The sequence below is a fragment of the Myotis lucifugus genome, unplaced genomic scaffold, assembly GCF_000147115.1.
Source record: "Myotis lucifugus unplaced genomic scaffold, Myoluc2.0 scaffold_45, whole genome shotgun sequence".
Taxonomy (NCBI): domain Eukaryota; kingdom Metazoa; phylum Chordata; class Mammalia; order Chiroptera; family Vespertilionidae; genus Myotis; species Myotis lucifugus.
Window position 1 is genome coordinate 892,102 of NW_005871093.1, and position 26,552 is coordinate 918,653.

The 26,552-nt window shown below is 38.9% G+C and overlaps 1 protein-coding gene and 1 long non-coding RNA gene across 2 annotated transcripts in view; both read left to right on the plus strand.

Moving 5' to 3' along the window:
- Positions 1 to 13,558, plus strand: part of LOC111825888 — a 17,480-nt gene extending 3,922 nt beyond the window's left edge. Inside the window, exons 2-3 of the long non-coding RNA XR_002829116.1 lie at positions 10,531 to 10,602; positions 12,990 to 13,558. This is a non-coding gene — a long non-coding RNA (uncharacterized LOC111825888). The remainder of the gene's footprint in view (positions 1 to 10,530; positions 10,603 to 12,989) is intronic.
- Positions 13,559 to 22,997: 9,439 nt separating this feature from the next.
- The window catches only part of RABGEF1 (RAB guanine nucleotide exchange factor 1), a 32,272-nt gene continuing 28,717 nt past the window's right edge, over positions 22,998 to 26,552 (plus strand). The window contains exons 1-3 of the mRNA XM_023753411.1: positions 22,998 to 23,020; positions 23,703 to 23,888; positions 25,992 to 26,158. Coding sequence (XP_023609179.1) covers positions 22,998 to 23,020; positions 23,703 to 23,888; positions 25,992 to 26,158 — 376 coding nt within the window. The remainder of the gene's footprint in view (positions 23,021 to 23,702; positions 23,889 to 25,991; positions 26,159 to 26,552) is intronic.

Here is a 26,552-nt window from a genome sequence, read left to right on the forward strand (position 1 = left end):
GGTCACCCCTCATGGCCCCCCTGCCAGCCTGGTCGCCCCACGCAGTCTGCTGTTCAGTTGTTTGGTCATCCCTCACTAAACCCCCAGCCAGCCTGGTCGCCCCACGCAGCCTGCTTGTTCAGTCATTTGGTCGTCCCTCACTAACCCCACCTGCCGGCCTGGTCACCCCACGCAGCCTGCTTGTTCAGTCGTTTGGTCGTCCCTCACTAATGCCCCTGCCGGCCTGATCGCTCCACACAGCATGCTTGTTCAGTCGTTTGGTCGTCCCTCACTAACGCCCCTGCCAGCCTGGTCGTAGGCAGCCATCTTGTGAGGGTGTGAGGGTTAATTTGCATATCACCTCTTTATTATATAGGACTATTTTATAGGATTATGTTGTTTCATATGACTGAAATATCTTGATATAAGCTAGACTATTGTTGAAAAAAACAGAATAAACAACAATTGCCTTATTTTTATCCTACTCAATATTATGTAACTCATATTTTATCTGATATTTGGGTAAATGCAGAAAAGGCTGCATTTATGATGCTGCTTTCAAATTACTCAGTGAGATTCCTGTTTTTGATGAAGTTGTTGTTGGGCTAGAAAGTTGCTGACTAGCCAGTCTAGTCAGTTCCCATTCAGAATAAATACTCTGTAATTTTTATTGTATAGAACATTTTTTTCATGTTTCTGGTAGCCGAAGAACTGTAATTATAATCAATTAATTAGATATATATGTGAGTCAGAAGTTATCAGAATGACAAGTATGAGTTCATGAATGGGGAAATTTTTACACACTAAGAAAGTCTTTTTGTTGTTGATTCTCATCTGAGCTTATATTTCCTATTGATTTTTAGAGAGAGTGGAAGAGAAGGGGAAGAAAAAGAGAGGGGCGGGAGGAGAGAGAGAGAGACATTCATGTGAGAGAGATACATCAATTGATTGCCTCCTGCATACCCTGACTGGGAACAAGGAACCTGCAACCCAGGTATGTGCCCTTGACCGGGAATTTGAACCCATGATTCTTTGAGGCCAGTGCTTTACCACTGAGCCACACCAGCCAGGGCCACATTAAGAAAGTCTTAAGTTTTTTTATTTTCCTTAAATGACAGCAAGGAGATTGTGACATCTCTGAAACAGGCACTTAGCCAGAGCCTTTAGGCCTCTAAATTCTGTGCTGTCTCACATTAAGGATGGTTGGCAGCATCCTCTATGCTAGGCACAGGGCAACTCAAGAGTTATAAAAAAATCTTGTGAATCATTTCTGAAGCAAGTCTAGTCAGTTCCCATTCAGAATAAATACTCAGTTGTAATTACATTTATGGGGATTTGGTCTGTATTTGCTTGCTCTTTAAAATATATATATATATAATTTTTTTTTTTTTTTTTTTTTTACTGATTTCAGAGAGGAAGGGAGAGAGGGAGAGGTAGAAACATCAATGATCGAGCATGGAACCCGGGCATGTGCCTTGACTAGGAATCAAACTGTGACCTCCTAGTTCATAGGTCGGTGCTCAACCACTGAGCCACGCTGGCTGGGCGATTTGTTCTGTATTTTTAAAGTACAAAAATGACCTTGGGGGATTTTTACACAGGGATATATTTATAATTTTTTGTGTGCCCCAAAGTTAAAAATACATAGTGAAAGTGTTTTATTTTTATATTTCCTCTGTTGTTAGAATTTCCTAATTTTAGATATAATATTTGCTAAAATATTTTTCTTTTGAAGCACAAAAAAGGTAATGCCTTTAGAAATTGAATTTATACAATGTTTGTTAATGGAAGAGAATATTTTATTTTTTTTTAAGTGGAGCATATTTACTTATCTCCCATCTTGTTCCAGAATGGACTCATAATGACTTATAAAGATACATACAACATATTGTTGGTAACATACAAAAATCAGGGGTGATGAAATCAGGACTAAGGGAGAAAACTTAAGATGGAAACAGGAATAAGATCGGAACACAAACTATATGGCCTAAACTCATAAGTATTTGTTAGAGGATCACAAATTTAATGCTGCTTTTTAGTAGCCAGTTCAGAGAGAAATACAGGGTGGAGCAAAAGTAGGTTTACAATTGTGAGTAAGCAAAACACAGTTTATTTGTGTATTGTTACATATTATTTTTCATATGGACAACTGTAAACCTACGTTGGCCTGACCCTGCATAATCAGTTATGGTTCAGTGACCATAAGAGGAAAAAAAAAATTTCTTCCTTAGCATTCCCAAAGGCTCCTATTGAGAATTTCAACTACATCCTAAGCTAAATACAGCATGCATCTCAAAGGACTATGCTGTGTTTTATTTTGTTTTTTATTTTTTAATTAAAATTTTTTTTATTACTTTGTTTTTTAGTAAAATTCCTCATGTCTCCTTGTGTAGGTTGATGACATAACCTCAAAACACAATTCAGTAAAAGCAGTTTCAGAGCTGGCAAAATAATGTGATCTAAGTACTTATATCTCTAGACTGATTTAATTTAAGAACCTATTTTAGATTATCTAGATAAGTAGATGGGGATCAAACATTCCTCAGGTTACCTTCCATAAATATCTTGTTTCTCAGTGGAGCTTTTGTTAAGAATTTATCAGCAGTGGGGTTAGAGTTTGTGCTTCCTGACAAGTTTTTTTGAATACATCTATGTTTTATGCTGTTGGTTAATCACAGAGCCATATTTTTAGCAGGCATGCTTTATCATGGGGGTAGGGGAGGTATGAAAATGGAGGAGTCTGACAAGGACAGATATTGAAATGAAAATCACTTAACCTCCACACAGAGATGGACTGAGGGGAATTCCATACAGCAGACCCAAGGTTCATTTCTGGAAGTAGGTTTGGGGTGTTAGCTCTGGCACAGACAGCATTGACTTGAAAAGTCCTGGCATATAATTTATTTTTAAGAAGGAAACAGATCCATTCATCATAGATGGAGTGTCCAGATTAATATATCTGTATTTTACATCAGCTAAAAAGTTGCTCTTTTCAGTAATAATAGTTCAAATTTATCCCGTGCTAGCATGAGCCCAGCACCGTGCTAATAATAAACTCTTTACATGCATTATCTTGCTCCTCTCCCCTCCTTCCTTCTTAAAAGAAAAATATAAACAAATGTGATTCATAGCAGTAATTTGTTCAAGGTCATAAAGAGATGATAGATATTTAAACTCAGGCAGTCTGACTGACTCAATGGTCTGCGCCTATCTATGACTTTACTACCTGAGGTGGACTAGCCTGCGCCTACACCATGGGGCTGGACCCATACGGTAAATAGAAGTAAACACATTGGCAAGTGTCAGAACCCACCATTACAAAAGGGCCTTGAATGGTTCTGGATCTTCCCATCCAGAAAATGGGCTGGGAGCTACAAGTTCAGGGCATTTGGCCATGGTTTGTAAAGCTGAAGAAAAAAAATGTACCTTCCAGGCATCCATCAGGACTGGAGAAGTGGGAATATTTATGTACTTGTTTGCATCTAAAATGCATATATTTTTTCTTTCTATTTGCTATAAATTTGTCTCACGAGATTAGGAAAACCACAATGATAGTGTACCATTCTGGAAAAAGAGGTTTGTATTTATATATTAGAGTAAAATTTTAGCTGGTGATCTCACTGCTATGATTTGATATGAATTTTAAGTTATCTTTGTGTTTTATTAGGAATTCTATTGTATTAGAGTTGTACAGATAAGTAAACCATTATTTATTGTGAATTTTTATATGAGACTATTCCAGGTAATCCCAGATCACTTTATTTTGAAGTATTACAGTTCCTACAGAGTAGAGAACACCCCTATGCATCCTTAATCAGTAAACAATGGGTGGAACTGTCCTTGCCTAAATATAGTTATGTAACATAGCGGTTCCTTAATTGCATTTCCATAGAGCTTTTGACATTGTTTCTTAAATGTGTTTCTGAAAAAAAAAATTGGGCTAGTGACCAAAGTTTTGAATAGGATATTATAAGAAGATGCAAATTAAAAAATATGAAAACATGTCCTAGCTGGTTTGGCTCAGGGAATGGAGTATCAGCCCGTGGAATGAAAGGTCCTGGGTTTGATTCTGGTCAAGGGTATGTCCCGTGGTTGCAGACTCAATCTCTGGCCCTGGTCGGGGGAGAGGGCATGTGGATGGCAACCAATCGATGTGTCTCTCATATCAGTGTTTCTCGCCCAGCCAGCATGGCTCCGTGGTTGAGCGTCGAGGTCATGTTCGATTCCCGGTCAGGGCATATGCCTGGATTGCGTGCTGGATCCCTCGTATGGAGCATGCAGGAGGCAGCCAATCAGCGATTCTCTCTCATCATTGATGTTTCTATCTCTCTCTCCCTCTCTCTTTCTCTCTGAAATCAATAAAAATATATTTTAAAAAATGTTTCTCTCTGTCTCTCCTCCTCCCTTCCACTCGCTCTAAAAAATCAATGGAAAAATATCCTTGGGTGAGGATTAACAACAACAACAAAACAAAAAACTGTTGGCTGATGAAATAAAATGTTGAAAGTCTATTATAATTAGTGTCTGAGGAAGTAATGTGCTTGGTATCTATTTAGCAGATTAGATTATATTTTTATTTGTATAAATTAACCATTTCAGTTGGGATTGTAGTGTGCTAAGTGTGTAGATTTTATTTGTGTAGGGTTTCAAATGTTATATAGTCATGAATGGATACATCTTAAATATTATTTATGGAAAATAAGCAGTTGGCAGTGTTTTCATACCTATATGCTAACTTCTGTAAGTATTGTGATAGCTGTACTTATTAAATGCTATAGGAATCAGAACTATTCTGTCAGTGGGAAAAGGGGAATCAGATGTTATTTGAATAAGGTGGGATTTGAAGGTGGACAAACACAAGGGTATTCTGGGCTTGTTCATAAATTAGACAACCATGTAATTTATTATCCAAAGCAGATTGCTTTTGGGAATCAATGGCAAAGGGGTTCCAGGACAATTTATGCCAGGACTGTTCTTACTAACTGGGATATATGGTTACCCCACTTACAAAGAGCAGGTGATGCCTGAAGCCACAGTTCTTTGTCAGCTTGTGGAAAACTAATTTATTTTAATCATTTATAGAGTTTACACCAATTCTTACTGGATGGTTATTAGTTTCCCAGGGATGCTATAACAAATTACCACAAACTGGGTAGCTTAAAACAACAGAATTTTATTCTTTCACAGTCTGGAGGCTAGAACTCTGAAATCAACGTATCAGCAGAGCCACGTTGTCGAAGGCCCCAGGGAAGATGATAGCTGGCAGTCGTAGGAATTCCTTGGCTTGCAGCTGCATCACATGGCCTTCGTGTGTCTCTCTCAGAGCCTTGGCCCAGTCAATCCCAGTCATTGGATTAAGGGCCCACCCTAATCCAGTATAACCTCATTTTAACTAATTACGTCTGCAAAGATGCTATTTCCAAATCAGGCCACATTCACAGTGTTCGGGTTCAGTCTATTTTGAGGGGGAGAGACAATTCAACCTACAACATGGGATGGTGTTAGCAGCCTTTGAAAGTTTCTGCAGTTTAATTGGATCAAAACTTTGTTAAACACAAGGCACCTCTCAAAAACCTAAAACATAATGCAAATATTTATTTGAGCTATCTAACAAGTCTAAATAAATATATGTTCAATCCAGGCTATTGCTTTTTGTTTTTCCTGTCTCAGAGAGATGTGTGTCACTTTGTCCAGCCACAGCAATTGGCTAAGGATGAAATGGCTGTAGCAAAGCTAAAACTAAGATGTAACTTAAAAAAAAAAATTGTTGAAACCACTTTATATATTGCAGTTTGTTGTTACTTTAAGTGGAGTCAGAAGATAATTTTTGGTCATAAAATTATTGAATAAATTGACCAGTTAGGGGATTGGCAGTGCTTCTGTGGAAGAAGAGTAGCACATGGTTGACGTAGACTAATGCAGCCAGGTTATTTTGCATGTAATTTTGAGTTATTAGCCTGAAATATGGCATGCTGAGATTAGAGTTACGATTTCACTTAACTTGAAGACAAGGGTTTGATTTAGAACAATAGAAAATTGTTGTCTAGAACTCATTCCTTAAGAATGCTGCTCAGCTGGTTCAGCTCATTCCAGCAGTTATAAACTCTACATTCTATTCCAGGGTTTCATTATCATTTGGAATTATTTGGACAGTCTAGTGTTTGGATACTTTGTTTTGTTATATTTAAAATTGGAACTTTGCCATTGATATTCTGCATGAGGTTTACATTCATTTGCAATATATTAAATGATATGAAAGTTGGTGAAACTTGGGTACAGATTTGAAACACTTTTTTTTTTTTAATCCTCACCTGAGGATATGGCTATTGACTTTAGAGAGAGAGAGAGAAACATAGATGTGAGAGAGAAACATCGATTGGTTGCCTCCGATGCAAACCCCAACCAACTGAGGGTCAAACCTGCAACCTAGGTATGTGCCCTGACCAGGGATCAAACCCGAGACCTTTCAGTGTACAAGATTATGGTCCAACCAAGCTACACTGGCCACAGCTGAAACACTAAGTCTTTGATTCAAACTGTGGTGTCTTCATAACATAAAGTTAAGGACTAAAAGAGCACCTATAAAAAGGAAAAAGGATGACACAGAAAAATGAGCAAAGAACATGAAGAGTGTTAAATTCTTCAAGGAAAATATACTAATGGCTGATAAACATCCATAAAGATGGTTAGCCTTCTTAAGGAAATGCATATTAAAACAATAAATGATTTTTTTTCTCCTTTCAGATTGGCAAAAATTAAAGGTTAATCCAGTGTTTATGACTTTGTGGAAAAGTAGATTCTTTCATACACTGTAGGGTGGGAATGTAAATAGATATAATCTTTTTGTGAGGCCAGTTTGGTAGTATATATCAAAATTTAAAATGCACAAACCACCCTGGCCAGTGTGGCTCAGTTGGTTGAGCATCTCCCCATGCCCTGAAAGGTCCCTGGTTTGATTCCTGGTCAAGGCACATGCCCAGGTTGCCAGTTCAGTTCCAAGTCAGGTTGCATACAGGAGGCAACTAGTCCATGCTTCTCACTCACATGGATGTTTCTCTCCATTCCTCTCTCCCTAAAATCAATTAAAAAATAAAGTAAAATAAAATGCACAAACTCTTTGACATTTCATTTCTGTTTCTAGGAAGTTATTTCCATTTTGTGAATGGTCTGCTCATATCTTTATCCTGTATTCAGAGATTTAAAAATCATCATTATTAACATAATTTCTAAGTATGATAAAATTCTTCATTGTCCAATTGAAATATTTTTTTAGTCTCTTACTTGCTTTTTTAAAAAATATGTTTTTATTGATCTTAGAGAGAGGGGGGAAGGGAGAGGGAGAGAGAGAGAAATAAATGAGAGAAACATCATCAATCCGCTGTCTCTTGCACAACCCCCTACTGGGGACCCAGCCCACAGCCTGGGCATGTGCCCTGACCTAGAATCAAACTGGTGACCTCTTGGTGCATGGGACGGCGCTCAATCCACTTAGCCACATGGCTGAGCTTGTTTTTCTATTTTGGGTCTAAGTGGGGCCTTTTAGAAGCTAGATAGAAGTTTCAATTTATGTGTTCAAATCTGTTTTCTTTCTGATTTCTACTTTAGCATGTAAGCTTAGATAGACCTCTCCTCTTTAGAAGTTGCATGGCCCAGCTGTCGTGGCTTAGTGGTTGAGTGTTGACCTATGAACCAGGAGGTCACGGTTCGATTCCTGTCAGGGCACATGCTTGGGTTGCAGGCTCGATCCCCAGTGTGGGGCTTGCAGGACGCGGCCAATCAATGATTCTCTGTCATCATTGACGTTTCTCTCTCTCTCTCTCTCTCTCTCTCTCTCTCTCTCTCTCTTTCTCTCTCTCTCTCTCTCTCTCTCTCTCTCTCCCCCTTCCTCTCTGAAGTCAATTTAAAAAGTTGCATAAATACTTGATTTTAGTTTTTTCTATTTTTTCATTTGTCTTTAAAATTTTTAACTCTCTAAGATACCTGTAATTAATTTGGGGGCTACCAGATTACTGGCCAAGTTATTCCAACACAGTTTATTGAAAATTCTCCCCTTCTCCTCCTTTCTCTAATATTAAATTATTTTGTATATTATTTATGTTAGCATTTGTATTTTGTATATTATGTTAGCATTTGAGTCAGTTTGTTGTATAGTAATTTACCAGTTTTGTTGCTAAGTTTGCAGTATTTTTTTATATATATTTGTTTTATTAATTTTTACAGAGAGGAAGGGAGAGGGATAGAGAGTTAGAAACATTGATGAGAGAGAAACATCAATTGGCTGCCTCCAGCACACCCCCTACTGGGGATTGAGCCTGCAATCAATGTACATGCCCTTGACCGGAATCGAACCCGGGACCCTTCAGTGTGAGGGCCGGCGCTCTATCCACTGAACCAAACCCGCTAGGGCTCGCAGTACTTTTTAAAATATATTTTTATTGATTTCAGAGAGGATAGGAGGGGGGGACAGAAACATCAATGATGACAAAGAATCATTGATGGGCTGCCTCCTGCATGCCCCCTACTGGGGATCGAGCCTGAAATCCAGGCAGATGCCCTGACAGGGAATTGAATCTTGACCTCCTGGTTCATAGGTCTACATTCAACCATGTAGCCACACTGGCCAGGCTAAGTTCACAGCATTTTAACTACAATAGTTTGAAGAAAATTCAAATCAGTAAGTTAAATTAATTTAGAAAAAAATTTAAAAATCTTGCCGATGAGATGTGGAATAATTTTGTCAAGTTCAAAAAAGTCTTTTGGATTTTTGTTGTCATTTCCAATAAACAGAAATTTTGAAGCATGTATCATTTTTAGAATATTTAATTTTCTCATTCTGTATCCTAGTGTATGCCTTACCAACTATTTAAACCTTCTTTATATCTCAGTTTTGTGTAGCTCACATAATTTTTTTATTAAAATACTTCCTGGGTGTTTTTACATTTTGATATTATTGTGAATGAGACCTCTTTATATTTACCTAATTTTTTTACTTTCCTAATTTGTTAGGCTATTATGAGTTCTGTAAATTTAATATACACATATTTAGCTTGTTTCACATAAACATGAATTCTTTTGTGAAACTTTAAAATGAATTAATTCTTCAGTGTTCATAGTGTTTTAATTTCTTCAGGCATGATATAGAGTTATGTCTTTCGTACTAGACAGTAAGCGCCATGGAGATCTTTTTGTTTATTTTTCCATTTTCCATGTGTCTTTGTTTTTAATTTAAATTCTTTATTGTTGAAAATATTACATATGTCTCCTTTTTCCCCCATTGACCTCTCCCTGACCGCTCCTGCCCCCCAGCACATGCCCTCGCTCCCCTACTGTCTGTGTCCATTGGTTATGCCTATATGCATGCATACGAGTCCTTTGGTTGATCTCTTAACCTCGCCCCCATCCACCCCCACTTTCCCCTCTGAGGTTTGACATTCTGTTTGATGGATCTATTTTTGTTCATTAGTTTATGTTGTTTATTATATTTCACAAATGAGTGAGATCATGTGATATTTATCTTTCTCCAACTGGCTTATTTTGCTTAGCATAATGCTCTCCAGGTCCATCCATGCTGTTGCAAATGGTAAGAGTTCTTTCTTACAGCAGTATAGTATTCCATTGTGTAGAAGTACCACAGTTTTTTAATCCACTCATCTGCTGATGGGCACTTAGGCTGTTTCCAAATCTTAGCTATTGTAAATTGTGCTTCTATGAACATAGGGGTGCATATATTTCTGATGGGTGTTTCTGATTTCTTGGGATATATTCCTAGAAGTGGGATTACTGGGTCAAATAGGAGTTCCCTTTTTAATTGTTTGAGGAAATTCCATACTGTTTTACACAGTGGCTGCATCAGTCTGCATTCCCACCAGCATTGTGCAAGATTCCTTTTTCTCCACATCCTTGCCAGCACTTGTTTGTTGATTTGTTGATGATAGCCATCCTGACAGGTGTGAGATGGTATCTCATTGTCGTTTTGATTTGCATCTCTTGGATGATTAGTGACTTTGAGCATCTATAATAATAAAAGTGTAATATGCTAATTAGACCAGACGTCCTTCCAGACAACCTTCCAGATGAAGCTGGGGTTGCGAGGGAATCCCGAGTCCCAGGTGCCTACCGGCAGCCAGAGGGAAGCCCGGGTCCCAGGTGCCAGAGGGAAGCTGGTGCCAGCAGCCAGGGGAAGGAAGGCCTACTCTTGCATGAATTTCGTGCATCGAGCCTCTAGTTTTTTCATATGTCTCTTGGCCTTCTGTATGTCCACTTTTGAAAAGTGTCTATTTAGGTCCTTTGCCCATTTTTTGATTGGATTATTTATCTTCCTTTTGTTTATAAGTTCTCTTATGTCTTTCATACTAGACAGTAAGCGCCATGGAGATTTAAACTGTTTTTACTTATTTGTTCCCAAGTGCCTCTCATATAGTGTAAATCAGTATAAAAATAATTTGTTGAATAGATGAGTGACAAGTAGGGAAAGTACTACAAGAATATAATGACTGTCTCTGGGTGATGTTTTTATTTTCTTTCTACTTTATTATCTACTTGTCTTTATAGCTCCCGTTTTTCAGAGAATAAACATCTATATGCACACTGAGTGGCCAGATTATTATGACCGGCCAGATTATTGTGAGTACAATTATTGAGTACTCAAATCCACAAGATGGTATCCTCCCCCCACCCCCCCGCCTTTTTTTTTTTTAATGAGGTGAAGAATCTGGTTTGCATGCAGAGCCGTAAGGAAGAACACACAGCTCTAGGCTTTGTATTCCTCTGGCTCTTTTTAGTGTACTTCAGCCCACATTAAATCCTAGCCCTGGCGCAGAATTTACAGGAATTTCAACTGTCTCAAACATTGTTTTACTCTGTCCTCCTTAATGTGAGTGGGCCAGTTGAATGATGCATTCTTTATGCCCAGGTTGCTCAATAAAAGCCTACTTCTTGGAGTGCAGTGCTCAAACGGGAACTGGGTGTGTTTGTTCTAATCTTTCTCCTGGCTGCAGTGGTGACAGTATCTTGCCTCTGGATAGGTCTTTTCTGCCTAGGAAAAACAGAATTGAGTCTCAACATTAATCTCCCATATTTCTCCCTAACTGAAAAGTATACACTGTCTATGTAGCTCTGGTGCCTAATCGGTATATGCGGACTGTGCCTGCTGTGCACCACTGAAACAGAGCTATCATTACCACTACATAGCCTTTCAAATCATAACATGTATTTTGGTGGTTCACTTGCTTGCTTTGTTTTCCATACTGAGAAACAGAAATGATCTTATGGTATGTTTAACTGTCAATACACATTGGTTCAATCATAGGTGTTTATTTTTTAAATTTTATTGGATTTTTAAAAACTTTAATTTGAAATTACAGATTAACAGGAAGTTGCAAAGGAAGTACAGAGAGGTACTGTGTACTCTTCATCCAGTTTCCCCTCAATGGTTACATCACACGTAACTATTGTGCAATACCAAAACGAAGAAATTGACATCTATACAATGTGTGTGTATAGTTTTGTCATTTTATCACTTGTCTAGATTCCTGTAACCACCACCACAGTTAAGATCTAGAACCATTCTATTACCAGTAAGGCCTCCCTCATGCCACCCCTTTATAATCACACCCTGTGTCAGTAGTCCCCAAGACTTTCTCAGGTTTGGTAATTTGCTAGAAGTACTCCTGGCTATTTTTGTTATAGTGAAATGGTACAAAAAATGATCAATACAGGAAAATGGTAGAATTAGCAGAGTTTGGAGGATACCAGGTATGAACTTCTAGGAGTCTTCTCCCAGTGGAGCTGTACAGGGTACATTTAATCCTCCAGCAACAAACTGTAGCAACACGTGTGATGTGTTTTTGTTAGGGAAACTGACTTAAACTAGGATTCCAGGTTTTTTATCGGAGGCTGGTCACATAGGCACAAGTGCCTTCATGATCGACTATAGTTGCTATAACTTCGGCCCCAGAGGAAAGCAGGTGTTCTCCATACATTACACTGTTTGCATAGACTGTCTAGACAAGTTGGCACAGTGTGGTTCAAGGCTCCAAGCATAAAACACCCTTATCAGTTAGTACATAAGGACACTCTAACACCTCAGTGTCTAGGATCCGGCCAAGGGCCAATCACACAAGCATGCCCTTCCGAGAATGTACATGATTTGAGCAACTCAGTTCTGCTTAGCTACTTCTTTCCTGCACACCTTTCCTTACCCTCCCTTGTTAGAAACAGATCGGATATGGAGAAACTGTGCTGGGCCTAAGGTAGGTTGGGGTAGCTACTACTTTAGATAGAGTGGCCAGGGAAGGCCTTTCTGAAAGTGTGACGTGAAAGCTGAGACCTAAATGATGAGAGAGAATCACCATATAAGCAGCTAATAGCACAGCATTCTAGGACAACACCTGTGCAAAGGTGACAGAAATGTAAAGGAGGCCTATAACAGTTTTCTGTTGTTGCCATAACAAATTACCACAAACTTATTAGCAGCTTAAAACACCACCCATTTGCTATCTCAAAGTTCTGTAAATCAGAACTCCTGGCCAGCTCAGTTAGATACTCTGAAGGCTCTCTGGAGGTCAAAATTAAGGTATAAGCCAGCCTGGACTTTTATCTGGAGGCTATGGGGAGAATCTGCTTCCAGACACTCATGTTGGCAGAATTGAGTTCCAAGTGACCATAGGACTGAATTCTTCATTTCTTTGCTGACTGTCAGCCAGAGGTCATTCTCAGCTTCTAGAAGCCACCCACATTCCTTGGCTTATGGTTTCTTCACCTTCAAAGCCAATAGTAGTTCACTGGAGTCCCATTATGCCCTCCTCATCTGATTTTTATTTTAAAAACAATTTTATTGGGATGTAATTCACCCATTTAAACAACACAATTCAATAGCAGTCATCACTATGACCAACTATAGAACATTTTCATCACCTCAAAAAGAATTCCAGACACTTTAACTATTTCCTTTACTCCCATCCTCTCCCCTTCAATCCTAAGCAACCACTAATCTACTTCTGTCTTTGTAGATTTCCCTGTTCTGGACGTTCATATGAATGGGATCATATGATACATGGGCTTTTATGACTGGCTTCTTTCACTTAGCATCATGTTTTCAAGGTTAATTGTGGCATGTATCGGTACTTAATTCCTCTTTATGACTGAGTAATAACTACATTGTATGATATATTGCATTTTGTTTTTCCATTCATCAGTTGATGGACATTTGGGTTGTTTCCACCTTTTGGCTATTATAGATAATGCTCCTGTAAACATTCATGTACAACTTTCTGTGTGGACATAAGTTTTTGTTTCGCTTGGGTAAATACAGTACCTTGAAGTGGAATTGCTGGGTCATATGGTGACTCTGTTCAATGGTTTGAGGAACTCTCAGATGGTTTCCAAAAGTGGCTGCACCATTTTACATTCCGACCTGCAGTGAATGGGGTTCTCATTTTTTCACATCCTTGTTAACACTTACTATTATCTGACTTTGTTATCCACTGGGTGTGAAGTGGTAGCTCATGGTTTTGACTTACATTTCCCTGATGATCAATGAAGTCAAACATGTTTTCTTGTGTGCTTATTGACCATTTGTATATCTTCCTTGAGGAAGTGTCTATTCAGATCTTTTACCCATTAAAAAATCAGGTTATTTATCTTTTAAAATTGAGTTATAACAGTTCTTTATATTATATTTCTGTGCATAAGTTCTTAATCAAATATATGATTTGCAAATATTTTCTCCCATACTGTGGGTTATCTTTTTACTTATTTAAAAACTTTTTAAATTTAATTTATTGGAGTGACATTAATAAAATTATATAGGTATTTCGGTTGTACAATTCTATAATACATCATCTGTATATTGTATTGTGTATTCACCACCCCAACTCAAGTCTCCTATCACCCGTTACCTTCCCTTTACCCTCTTCTACCTCCCCCCTCTCCCCCTTTGCTCTGGTAATCACCAAACTGTTATCTGTCTTCACTTTCTTTCTTTCTTTTTTTTTAAAATATATTTTATTGATTTTTTTACAGAGAGGAAGGGAGAGAGATAGAGAGTTAGAAACATCGATGAGAGAGAAACATCGATCAGCTGCCTCCTGCACATCTCCCACTGGGGACGTGCCCGCAACCCAAGTACATGCCCTTGACCGGAATCGAACCTGGGACCCTTGAGTCCGCAGGCCGACGCTCTATCCACTGAGCCAAACCGGTTTCGGCTGTCTTCACTTTCTTGATGCGGTCCTTCGAAGCACAGAAGCTTTAGTTCTGATGAAGTACAATTTATTTGACTTTTGTTGCTCTTGTTTTTGGTGTCATATGTAAGTATCCTATTCTGGGAGTTTTTATTGTTTTAGCTTTTGCATTTAGGCTTTTGATCCATTTTGAGCTAATTTTTGTATAGTGTATGGGGTTAGGGTCTGACTTAATTCTTTTGCATGTGGCTGTTCAGTTATCCCAGGGCCATTTGTTGAAAAGATTTTTCCTTTTTCATTGAATAGCCTTGGCACCCTTGTGGTGACCATAAATATGTGGGTTTATTTCTGCTCTCATAATTCTATTTTATTGATCCATATGTCTATTCTTATACTAATACCACACTGTTTTGGTTATCATGGTTTTGTGGTAAGTTTTGAAGTTGGAGAAGTATGAGTCCTACATTCTTTTTAAGATTGTTTTGCTTATTGGTTCCTGTCCTCTTTTGCATTTAGAGTTCATGTGCTTATATTGTGCCCACGTGGATAATCCAGGGTAATCTCCCTATTTTTAAAAAGTATTTTTTATTGATTTTAGAGAGGAAGGTAGACAGAGAGAGAGAGAGATAGAAACATCAATGATGAGAGAGAATCATCGATTGGCTGCCTCCCGCACTCCCCTCACTGGAGGTCAAACCCGGGACCCCTTAGTCTGCAGGCCCATGCTCTGTCTACTGAGCCAAACTGGCCAGGGCTAATCTCCCTATTTTAAAGTCAGCTGATTAGTAAACATAATTATCGGCAGTCTTTTTTTTTTTTTTTTTTTGCCATGTAAGGTAACATAATCACAGGTGAAATATCAGAGATCAAAGGTCATGGGGCTTAGATTTGTGAAAAGATTGAGAATAGTAGGAGCAGAAGTTGGACAGAGAGATATAAATGAAAGTTGTAGAAATATTAATTTGTCTGAAGTCACATTTCTAATAAGTGGCAGAGCTGAGATTTGAATGCAGATATGACTGATGGTTATGATCTTATGACCACACCAAATTGGTCTTTATAGACTCATAGCAACTATTATTGTTTTTATCTTAATACCTATTGAGCTCTTAGTATATACTAAGCAGACTTCATAGAAATCCTGTTATATTTTTCTAGCTCTAGAATAGTACCTGGACAAGTCTTTGGGTACAGATAAATAGACTGTATTGGAACAAGTGTAAAAAAAAAAAAAAGAAAACAACAGTGGGGATCAGGATTGTGTCTCAGAATCTGAGGGTAGGCAGGCAACTGAACCTTAGGAATGGACTGAAACTGAGAAATGGAAACGTTTCAGGACCTAGAGCAGTGGTTCTCAACCTTCTGGCCCTTTAAATACAGTTTCTCATGTTGTGACCCAACCATAAAATTATTTTCGTTGCTACTTCATAACTGTAATGTTGCTACTGTTATGAATTGTAATGTAAATATCTGATATGCAGGATGGTCTTAGGCGACCCCTGTGAAAGGGTGGTTCGACCGCCAAAGGGGTCGCGACCCACAGGTTGAGAACCGCTGACCTAGAGAGTATTTTTCTTCTGCTACTTTTCTCTGCTTTTGGTGTGTATCTATTTCACTCTGCAGACCTGTTATCCTGTTACTCAGGTCACCTGATGGAAGATGGTCATGCCACACTTACTCAATCATTCAAGAGAGCCCAGATTAGTCTCATTTCCAAAACTTCTGTTTGGGTCACATGTCCATCTCTGGTTCAATCAACTGTGGCCCTGAAGTGGCAGGTATACAGACATGGCTGCTGGCAGCCTACCTTTGTGGATTGGGGTAACAGTTCTCAAGAAAAGGAAGGTCGCTGGCACATGTGTTAATTTTAGCGTTGCCCACGGACTGAAGGATCCTGGGTTCGATTCTGGTCAAGGGCACGTACCTTGGTTGCAGGTCCCCAGCCCTGGTTGGGTGCATGCAGGAGGCAACCAATTGAAGTCTCTCTCTCACATCAGTGTTTCTCTCTGTCTCTCCCTCTCCCTTCCACTCTCTCTAAAAATCAGTGGAAAAATATCCTCAGGTGAGGATTAAAAAAAATTTTTTCTTAGTGACACAGACCTGTGCTATAGTATTTGTAGTATAAAAATTAAAAAACTTACTGAATTGATATAAGGAAAAATGGATATTTCATTTTGCCCATTCCTCTTGGAATTGAAGAAAGGGACCACAGGATGATAATGGTGAAAGATTAGCTTAAACTCTCAAAATAGGTTGATGGAAATTGGGATTAGTATACATATAGGCTCTAGTGATGTCCCTGCCACTTTCTACCTTTTTAAAAAAATATATTTTTTTTATTGATTTCAGAGAGGAAGGGAGAGGAAGAGAGAGACAGAAACACCAATGATGAGGGAGTCATTGATCGGCTGCCTCCTGCATGCCCCACATTGGGGATCGAGTCCACAACCGGGCATGTGCCCTGACCGGGAATCGAATCGTAGCCTCCTGGTCCATAGGTCGATGCTCAACCACTGAGCCACACTGGCCAGGCACTACCTTTTTGATTGAACAGGTCATAAACTTCGGTGTCTTCATCTTTATTGTAAAAGGAGAGAACCTAGGGAACAAAAAGTCTTTAAAGTTTCTTCAATTTAACATTCTAGACTCTGGGTAGATTTAGTTCTTCCTCACCACCTCAACCTCATCTACTAAATAAGTATGTTAAATCTAAATGCTGTCCTTGGAGGGCTTTAATATTGTAGAGACAGTAAAGAGTTTTTATAAACTTGCAAGTCTCTCTGCCATGTCTCATTAGTTAATTGTTACAGATCCCACCTGCAAAGTGTTTTGCCACCACTCCCCTTTCCATTCCCACTGCATTGCCTTCTTATTGTAGTTGTCTGTTGATCACTATCCCTGTCTCCTGCACTTTTCCTCCGATCCAACCTAGAAATTGCCTCTCAAAAAATTTTTTTTTAATCCTCACCCGAGGATATTTTTTCCATTGATTTTCAGAGATGGTGGGAGGGAGAGAGGGAGGGAGGGAGAGAGAGAGAGAGAAAGAAACAGAGAGAAACATCAGCATGAAAGAGGGACATTGATTGGTTGCCTCCTGTACGTCCCCGACCAGGGCCCAGGATTGAGCCTGAAACCAAAGTGTGTGCTCTTGACTGGCATTAAACCCGAGACCCTTCACTTCGCCAGCTGACGTTTTAACCATTGAGCAAACCGGCTGGGGCTCAAGTTTTTATTTTTAATTATACAGTAAAATTGAGTTTTTGAAGGGTGTATAGTTTTTATTATTGACAGTATTATGGATGTCTCCAATTTTCTCCCTTTTTGCTCCCCTTCATCAATCCCTACCCCACCCCAGGCCTTTCCCATTCTATTGTCTGTGTCCATGGATTATGCATATCCTATATAATAAAAGCCTAATATGCTAAGTGTCTGACTGTTAGACCAGTCACTATGACCCACACTGACCGCCAGGGGCAGATGCTCAACGCAGGAGCTGCCCCCAGGTGGTCAGTGAGCTCCCACAGAGGGAGCACCGCTCAGCCAGAAGCCAGGCTCATGGCTGGTGAGCGCAGCGGTGGTGGCGGGAGCCTCTCCCACCTCTGCGGCAGCACTAAAGGACATCAAGCAGGTGGGTAGTAAGGAGCCAGGGGTCCTAGACTGTGAGAGGGCACAGGCCTGGCTGAGGGACCCCCCGCCTCCCCCTCCAATGTACGAATTTTGTGCACCAGGCCTCTAATTGTAAATAATGGTGCTATGAACATAGGGGTGCATATATTCTTTCTTTCTCATTGGTATTTAGGGATTCTTAGGATACAGTCCCAGAAGTGGGATTGCTGGATTGTGCTATTTTTTTTTTTTGATAGACACCCTCCCCCTAATTCTAATTCCTAACAAACACTGATCATACAATGTGTAAACTTTTTTTTTTAAATATATTTTATTGATTTTTTACAGAGAGGAAGGGAGAGAGATAGAGAGTTGGAAACATCGATGAGAGAGAAACATCAATCAGCTGCCTCCTGCACATCTTCTACTGGGGATGTGCCCGCAACCCAGGTACATGCCCTTGACCGGAATTGAACCTGGGACCTTTCAGTCCGCAGGCCAACGCTCTATCCACTGAGCCAAACCGGTTTCGGCATGTGTAAACTTTTAAAACTGGCTTCATTCACTCATCATTAAGCCAATTTTTGGCTATGTCAGTACTGCCCCCCACCCCACCCCCCTTTTTTTGTTTTGTTTGCTGAGAAGCATCCGTTGCATGGATGTACCACAGTTGTTTATCCATTCACTGATTGAAGGATATTTTGGTTGTCTCCTTTTTTTAATGGTCCTGAGTAATGCTACTGGAAATATTTGTGTATGGATTTTTGAGTGAACATAAGTTTTATTTCTCTGGAGGAAATAACCAGAAGTGGGATTGCTGAGTTGTATGGTAAGAATATGTTTAACTTTTTTTAAAACTATCAGGCTGCTTTTCATGGTGGCTATATTATTTGCATTCCACTAGGAATGTATGAGTGTTTAGTTGCTCTGCATCCTTGCTACCACAGGTATTGTTGGTATTTTTAATTTCAGCCATTCTAATAAATGTGTAGTGATATCTCATGGTGGTTTTAATTTACATTTCTCTACTGGATGATGATGTTGAACAACATGTGCTTATTTGCCATGTTGTTAAGAACTGTGAAGGACCTGAGTTTTTACCCTGCATACAGGTAACAAGTGAGCCTGCCAGTTTCATGCATGCTGGCAGAAGACATGAGATCCTGAGTCAGAGACAAAGTACTTTACTGTTCAAAGGGCGTTTATAAAACAAGCTTTATCTTCACTTGGGCTACCTTTACTCCCAAGTCGCATAGGGGTGATGCCACAGCTGAGGAATCCAAGCTTAGGGAACCCAAATCTTTTACAACAGGCAGCAAACAGACCTGCCTGACCTTTGACCTGGAGGGAAACATTGTATCTATTTTACTGGACAGTACACAAACTTGTCCTCTGCTGGGGTGGGAATGAGTAGGGGAGATAATTATGTGTTTCTTTTAAGAATGTTAAGATATTCAAGGATGCTTGCAAAGACCTCTTGGACGAAACTGTGAGAATTGTCTCCCAGCATGTATGTTTTCTTTAGATCACTCTCTTCAAGTCTTTCGCCCATTTTGTAATTGGGTGGTTTTTCTTAGTGTTGATTTTTGAGCATTTTTAAATCTGGTCATTTGTTAAATTTGTGATTGCATGTATTTTCTCCCAGTCTGTAGTTTGTCTTTTCATTTTCTTAATAGTGTCATTTGCAGAGCAAAATTTTTTAGTTTTGTTGTCCAGTTCGGGCTGCAAGTTCTAACCCACCTTCTGTGATTCCAATGTCGGTTCACTTTTCAAAGCCTTTACAGTGCTATTTTGATCTGTTTCACGTATGTGCCAGTTTGAAACTTGTGCAGTGTCTCGGTTAGTTTGAATTTTAGTCTTTTGTCCTGAATAGCATCAGATCCATTATACACAGCTAGGGGTGGGTGAGCCCAGGAGTTCACAAACAACATTTTCAGGTTGCTTTCTTGAGTTCTTGTCAGTGTGTTCTCCTATATGTTTTTTGGTTCCTAGGTTCTCATCTTTTCTGGCCAGAAAACAGTGGAGTGAGTTATGCTACTCTGTCATATACACTGTACTTCCATGACTGTCTCACAGTTGGGGCCAAGAAATGGGAGGATAGAGAGCGGAGAAAATTGATAATTCCCCTTCCTCAGAGTTTGGTTTCTGCAATCTGTCTTTTCAGGCATTGCTGTATGTGGTTGCTTGGGTGCTGTAGCTCAGGAGAAGAGGTTAAAAATAATAAATTGGAGGGATTTTCATATTTTCTCTCAGTGTTAGAAGTTCCCTTTCTCCTTCCTTGAGCCCGAAGTAGAGGATCTATCTCTGCCTTGGTGTGCGTTTCTGGGTTGGCTCAGTGATACTGGAGGGGAAAATGATAAATTTTACCCAGGGTTTGGTGATATATTGAATTCTGGTCTTCTTTCCCAATTCTCCTCCTCCCTTTTGCCGTTGAGAATCCCCAAGTAGTGCTTAGTGTATACCATACACATTTTATAGCTGGACTAAGACTTCATGTGGCCCTTGATGTCTGTTGTTGCTTTTTCTTGTTTTTATTTTTATGCTTGACTTCCTTCTAAGGGTCACCCCTGTGCTTGCATACCTTAATGCTCAGTCTAACATTGTTGTTTGTTCAGACAAAGAATTTGTGTGCAAACACTACTAGCCAGTAAGGCTTCCTTCCACTCTGGCCATCAGAACCTGTGCATACACAGAGGAGACAGAGAGAGGCCAGCAGAAAGAGCTGGTGGCCTGCAGTGTAAATGCACTCCTTGGCTAACACATTGACTCATCAGCATAGAGGAAGTTTTGTCCATTTTTATAGTTGATTTTGGGGGAGAAAAATTTATTGTCCACCTCACTTCATAAAACAGAACTTCATCTCTCAAGTTTTAATGTCTATTTAAAATCATGTCTCATCATGATTTCCCCTTTTCAGGAGCTTTCAGTGGTGGTTCAATCAGACTGTATAGCCTGAAGTTTTTAAAAACCGCCATAGTTGACTTCACACTTAATTTCTTCAGTTAACCTATTTATACTACATCATTTTCTTTCCTATTTCCAAGCTTTTTGTAAAAGATGTTCTTCCTGTCTAGAATGTTCTTCCACTTTTGTATCATTCCTCCAAGACCCTCTAAGGTTCAACTCAAAACTCTTTAAGGTCTACACCTCCATCCCCTGGCCCAAGTGGTCTCTTCATGCTCCTTAAGTCAGAATTACCTTGTCTTTTTCTTCCCCATAGTTTCATAGCACTATATCTTTATGCATTACTCAGTATGCCTTATTTTGGTTTTTGTTGTTGTTGTTATGAACTTTCTGAGGGGAAGGACATGTTCTATTAGTTGTATTAACAGTGGTATCTAGCCTGGTCTGTGCACACAATTGGCACTTAGTAAATTATGATAAGATCCACAAGATACAGGACTTACTTTTTTCTAGACATGTGAGCTTCTTGAATACATGCTGTGGAGTGCCACTTTTTTTCTTTTCTTTTTTTAAAAATATATTTTATTGATTTTTTACAGAGAGGAAGGGAGAGGGATAGAGAGTTCGAAACATCAATGAAAGAGAAACATCGATCAGCCGCCTCCTGCACACTCCCTACTGGGGATGTGCCTGCAACTAAGGTACATGCCCTTGACCGGAATTGAACCTGGGACCCTTGAGTCCGAAGGCTGACGCTCTATCCAATGAGCCAACCCGTTAGGGCGCCACTTTTTTTCTGTGCTTGCTTGGCAGTTAGTTTATGGGCAGAAAAATGAAGACCATTTTATTCTGTGAATTTAAATGGAAATTGGTGGGTAGCAATTTATAATACAGTCCTGGTGCTATGAGCAAATAAGACATGGTATAGTAGAAAAGAAAACAGACTTAGAGACTTGTTAAGGTATTATTTCAAATTTTAACTCTAACAGGTGTGACATTAGACAGGACCACCCCATCCCTCTTTTCAGAGCTCTCAGGTGGTTCTTCCTCACTCCCTTAACAGCTATAACATGGTAGCAGCAAAAATAAAATAGGGATTGGTAAATGAGTCAACCTAACAGGATTAGTAAGATCTAGTTGATTGCCAGAGATGAAGACTACCTTACCAAATAAGGAATCTTGTTAGATAATAGCTTTGCAGAAAATTCAAATTATTTTGCTGATAGCCTATAAAGGAAAGTCATAGCTAAAAATTTTTCTGGTTTCCTAATCAACTTATGACACATATTTATATCTTACATAAGTCCTCATTTGTATCAAATCTTGCCCAGTTGGTGTGGCTCGGTGGTTGAGTGTTGAACTATGAACGAGTAGGTCATGGTTCAATTTCCGAACAGGGCACATGCCCAGGTTGTGGGTTCCATCCACATTGGGTGGTCGTGGTGGTGGTGCAGAATGCACCCGATCAATGATTCTCTCTCATCATTGATGTTTTCATCTCTCCCTTCCACTCTGAAATCAATAAAGATATATTAAAGAAAAATAGTTTGTATCAAATCTTAAAGGAAACGTATTCACTGTTCAAATGAAGGCTGAATAGAAAGCAGCCCTATCTCCATATGCAATTCAAAACACATATTGAGCACCTTAGCACCATACTGTGTTCTGTTGGGAATATAAAGCAGCTCTTCAAGATGCTTCTAGACTAAGTGAGAGGAAGTCAAACATGCAATTTTTTTTTAAATCCTCACCCAAAGATATGTTTTTATTGATTTTTTTTTTTAAGAGAGAAAAACATTGATGTGAGAGAGAAGCATCAATCGGTTGCTTCCCGTATGTTCCCAGACCAGAGATCAAACCCCCAACTTTTTGTGTATGGGATGACGCCCCAACCGAGTCATCCAGGCAGGGCAGAAATGATCCTTTATGATGAAGTAGAATGGACTTAACTGGTTCCTAAATAAGTAATGTTACAAGAATGGAGGTTCAGTTATTTCTGGGTGGAAGGAAGCTCATGGGAAGTTTCATTGAAGGAATGATCCTTAAAATGAACTTTAAATAGTGAATCATCTTTGAAAAAGCAGAAGAAAAGTATAGGAAAGAATTCTAAGCTGAGGCACAAACTTGCATGTTTTGTTTAGGAGATAATCATATGAACAGTACTGTGCTCAGGGATGTGAGTTGAGTTTGGACAAGTAGATTGGGGACAATGTGGTACGAGGATTTTGGAAGCTCACCTGGTTTTAAATTCCTTTTCTTTTGTTTTCAGTAGAGTTTATGTGCTTTTGAAAATTTCTCTGAACCTGAGATTTCACATGTGAAAAAATGGAGATAATGTCTACCTTGGGGTTTGTTTGTTTGTTTGCCATAAATAATTATATTAAGTACCTGTGACAATATTGTGTATGTAGTGAGTGGTGACAACTAGTGGGCTCATGTTAATTTGTCCTAGATTGCTAAGGTTCCTGAATGCCTTCTTGAAGAGTTTAGATTGTTCTGATGCTTTCATTATATTCATTTTCTTGGTAAATGTTGAATTATTTTATTTGAGACAAAATATTCACTTTTATATCACTATTGAATTTGTTCTGTGCAGATGTTTTTAAGTTTGCTGTAGTCCCATTTGTCTGTTTTGTTACTTGTGCTTTTGGTGTAATATCCAAGAAATTGTTGCCAAATTCAATGTCATGAAGTTTTCCCCCTATGTTTTTTTCTAGGAGTTTTATAATTTTATGTTTTACTGTTAGGTCTTTAATATAACATTAGTCCTTTCTTAAGGTGTTCATTATGTAACTGGGCAGGGAATAAGAAGTCTTTTCTTTAATATGACTATGTCAAGAATTTGCTTTATTTAAACTGTCCTTTTTCCCTCCCTTTCTCCTTCCCTACCTCCTCCTCTCCCTTTTCTTCCTTCTCTTCTTCCCTCCCCTATAACTTGAAGATATGGAATCATTTTTGGGGTATTAATTGCTGTGCTGATAGAATAATTCATTTTCAACAACACTTTCTTGTTTGTTATTTGATTAACAGGAAGAAAATGAGCCTTAAGTCTGAACGCCGAGGAATTCACGTGGATCAATCAGAGCTCCTTTGCAAGAAAGGATGTGGTTACTACGGCAACCCTGCTTGGCAGGGTTTCTGTTCCAAATGCTGGAGGGAGGAGTACCACAAAGCCAGGCAGAAGCAGATTCAGGAGGATTGGGAACTGGCAGAGCGGTAAAAAGACTTAACTAGGGGTGGTTTTACAGTGATATAACTGGATACATAGTACTGTTATTGTCAGAATAAATTTTTTCTCTTCTGTCTTGGGCTATCAGCAGGTCAGCCTAATATTAAGTGAAAAAAATGCCCCTCTTCTTCTCAGTCAACATTTAATGAATAGCTTTCAGTGCCTTCATTTTGTCTTACCATTTAAGTATTTTGTGTTTGAGGTGTGTGTGTTTCCTAATACAGACAATAACATTTGGGAGTAGAAGAATGGAGGTAAACATACTTCATGGTGGAGGCTAAATGAGGTAACATTTATGATGTCCTTAGCACAGGACTTGGCACATGGCTCTCATCAAGCATTGTTTTTCCCCATCACAAATAATGTTAACCCTTTGCCAGAGCATCCTTGAAACTGAAACTTCTCAGTAAAAGAAAGTCAAGCTGAACTCTGACCACTTTTGCTAGTTTTATATCTAATTAGCCACATTTGAGTGACCACTTTTCTAACATCTGTGAATGCACAGAATTAAATAGTACACTCACCACTTTTGGTGACTCCATGGTCAATCAAAGAGAGAAAAAATATATATAGAACATTAACTATTCCTTCAGGTTTCTCACTGCATTCCTGATATTCTCAGTAGCTGATCTATTTCAGGACGAAGTAGAGGATACTAAACATGAATGCTCTTAGCTTTCTCCCCTCTTCACTGCCAAATGTACTAATATCTATATTACCTTCTATTTTGTTTCAGAGAAAGATGTATCTGTATTCCATTCTCAGATTAACCACCTCTCCCTGTCATTTTGTTGCTATTTCTTACTCCTTTCAATTGTAATCTTGCTTGAGGTTTCCTACAGGCATGAGAATCACCTGGATGGAAATCTTGTAAAAACAATGATTGCTGGACCTATTCCCAGAGTCTCTGAATTTATTAGGTTGGGAGTGAGGCCTGAAAATTTGCATTATGACAAGTTCCTAAGTGATGCTGATGCTATTATCTGAGGAATCACACTTTGAGAACCATTGTTCTATAGATAGCTTTTGAGATTTATTATAAATACCTCAAATTCAGCAGTTCTAAGGCCAAAATTAGTGCTTTTATTTACTCTAATCCCCATTTTCAACATTTTTTCCTAACCTCTTTCTGAATCAGTTAATGACATTACCATTAATTCAGTTGGTTAAAAAACATTGGCGTATTCTTAATTTCTCCTTCACCTCTCACACTATCTACAACTAGTTGTGCAAGTTCTACTTTTTTGAGCTTAGAGAAGTCTTTTTAATTTCACCCTCTCCTGTTTTCTAGGTCCTATTTTCTCTCACTTAAATATGTGTAATATATTCTTAATTATTGTCCCTGTCTCTAGTCTCTCTGCCCCTCCTGTTGTCACACAACTGCCTGTATTATCTTTCTAAGTACAGATCTGATCATGGTAACTTACTGGATTTACAGTCTTTTTGGTTTCCCACCACATAGTGAAATCCAGGATGATAGTGGGTCCGCAGCCAAGGTTTCTTACCATCTGGTGCCTATACACAAATAAGCCTCATATTCATCACACCATTGGTACTCTGACTACACTGGACTTGGTTTGTAACAAGAACCTTATGCCTTCACATTTGTAGCTCCTTCTTCCCAGAATGCCTTTGACTTGGTGGAATCTTATTCATCCTTTAAGACATACCTAAATGTCACCATTGTGAAACCTTCTTGGACTCCTCTAGCAGATTTAGTTGTTCTTTCCTGTATTCTCATAGCACTTGTGTTTTACTCTCTACTATAGGAGCTGTTACATTATATTGTAATTATTTACTTATCTTTTTCTTCTTTTTGACCTTGAGCTTATTAGGGAAAAGGACTGGACTTTCTTTTATGTAACCCTCGTACAGTTGCTGAATGAACATGATCTGTGGAGAAAGTCTCTTTTAAAATCTATAGTTGCATGTAGGATAGTTTCATGTCAGAAACTACAGACCTATTATTTGGTACATTTGGCCTCTAGTTCTAAAAACTTTAGATCCTCCTCAATTCATTGAGTAATAACCTTTAGATACAAGGAAAACTTGGAGAATATCTGGGTCATTAATCCTCTCTTGAATTACAGACTACAGCGGGAGGAGGAAGAGGCCTTTGCCAGCAGTCAGACCAGCCAAGGGGCTCAGTCCCTCACATTTTCCAAGTTTGAAGAAAAGAAAACCAATGAGAAGACTCGCAAGGTTACCACAGTGAAGAAGTTCTTCAGTGCTTCATCCAGGGTTGGATCAAAGAAAGGTAATTTTCTGATTTTCTTTTTTTCTTCTGTGCCCAAATGAAGTACAGAGTAGATCCACATACATGTAGGCTCAGACTTTTAATTTCTGTAAAAGCTTTTAGAGACCATGAACTCAGATTTGAGGGTCAGGTGACATATGAAATTGGGTTTGAGGGTCAGGCAATATATGAAACAAAAAATCTCTTTGGTTGGTTTTTTTTTAGAGAAGCTTGTTTAAAGAGAAATGAAATATATAGCTTTCTTTATAAAATTCATGCCCATCTAAATGGCTGTCTTTTTTGGATGTTCTATTTTTTTGTGCCTTTAATTTTTGGATCCTGGTTTATTCTCCTTTACGTGTTGTCCCTACCATTCATGTCTTATCAGAAATGGCTGTTTCTAGGCTTGAAGTCA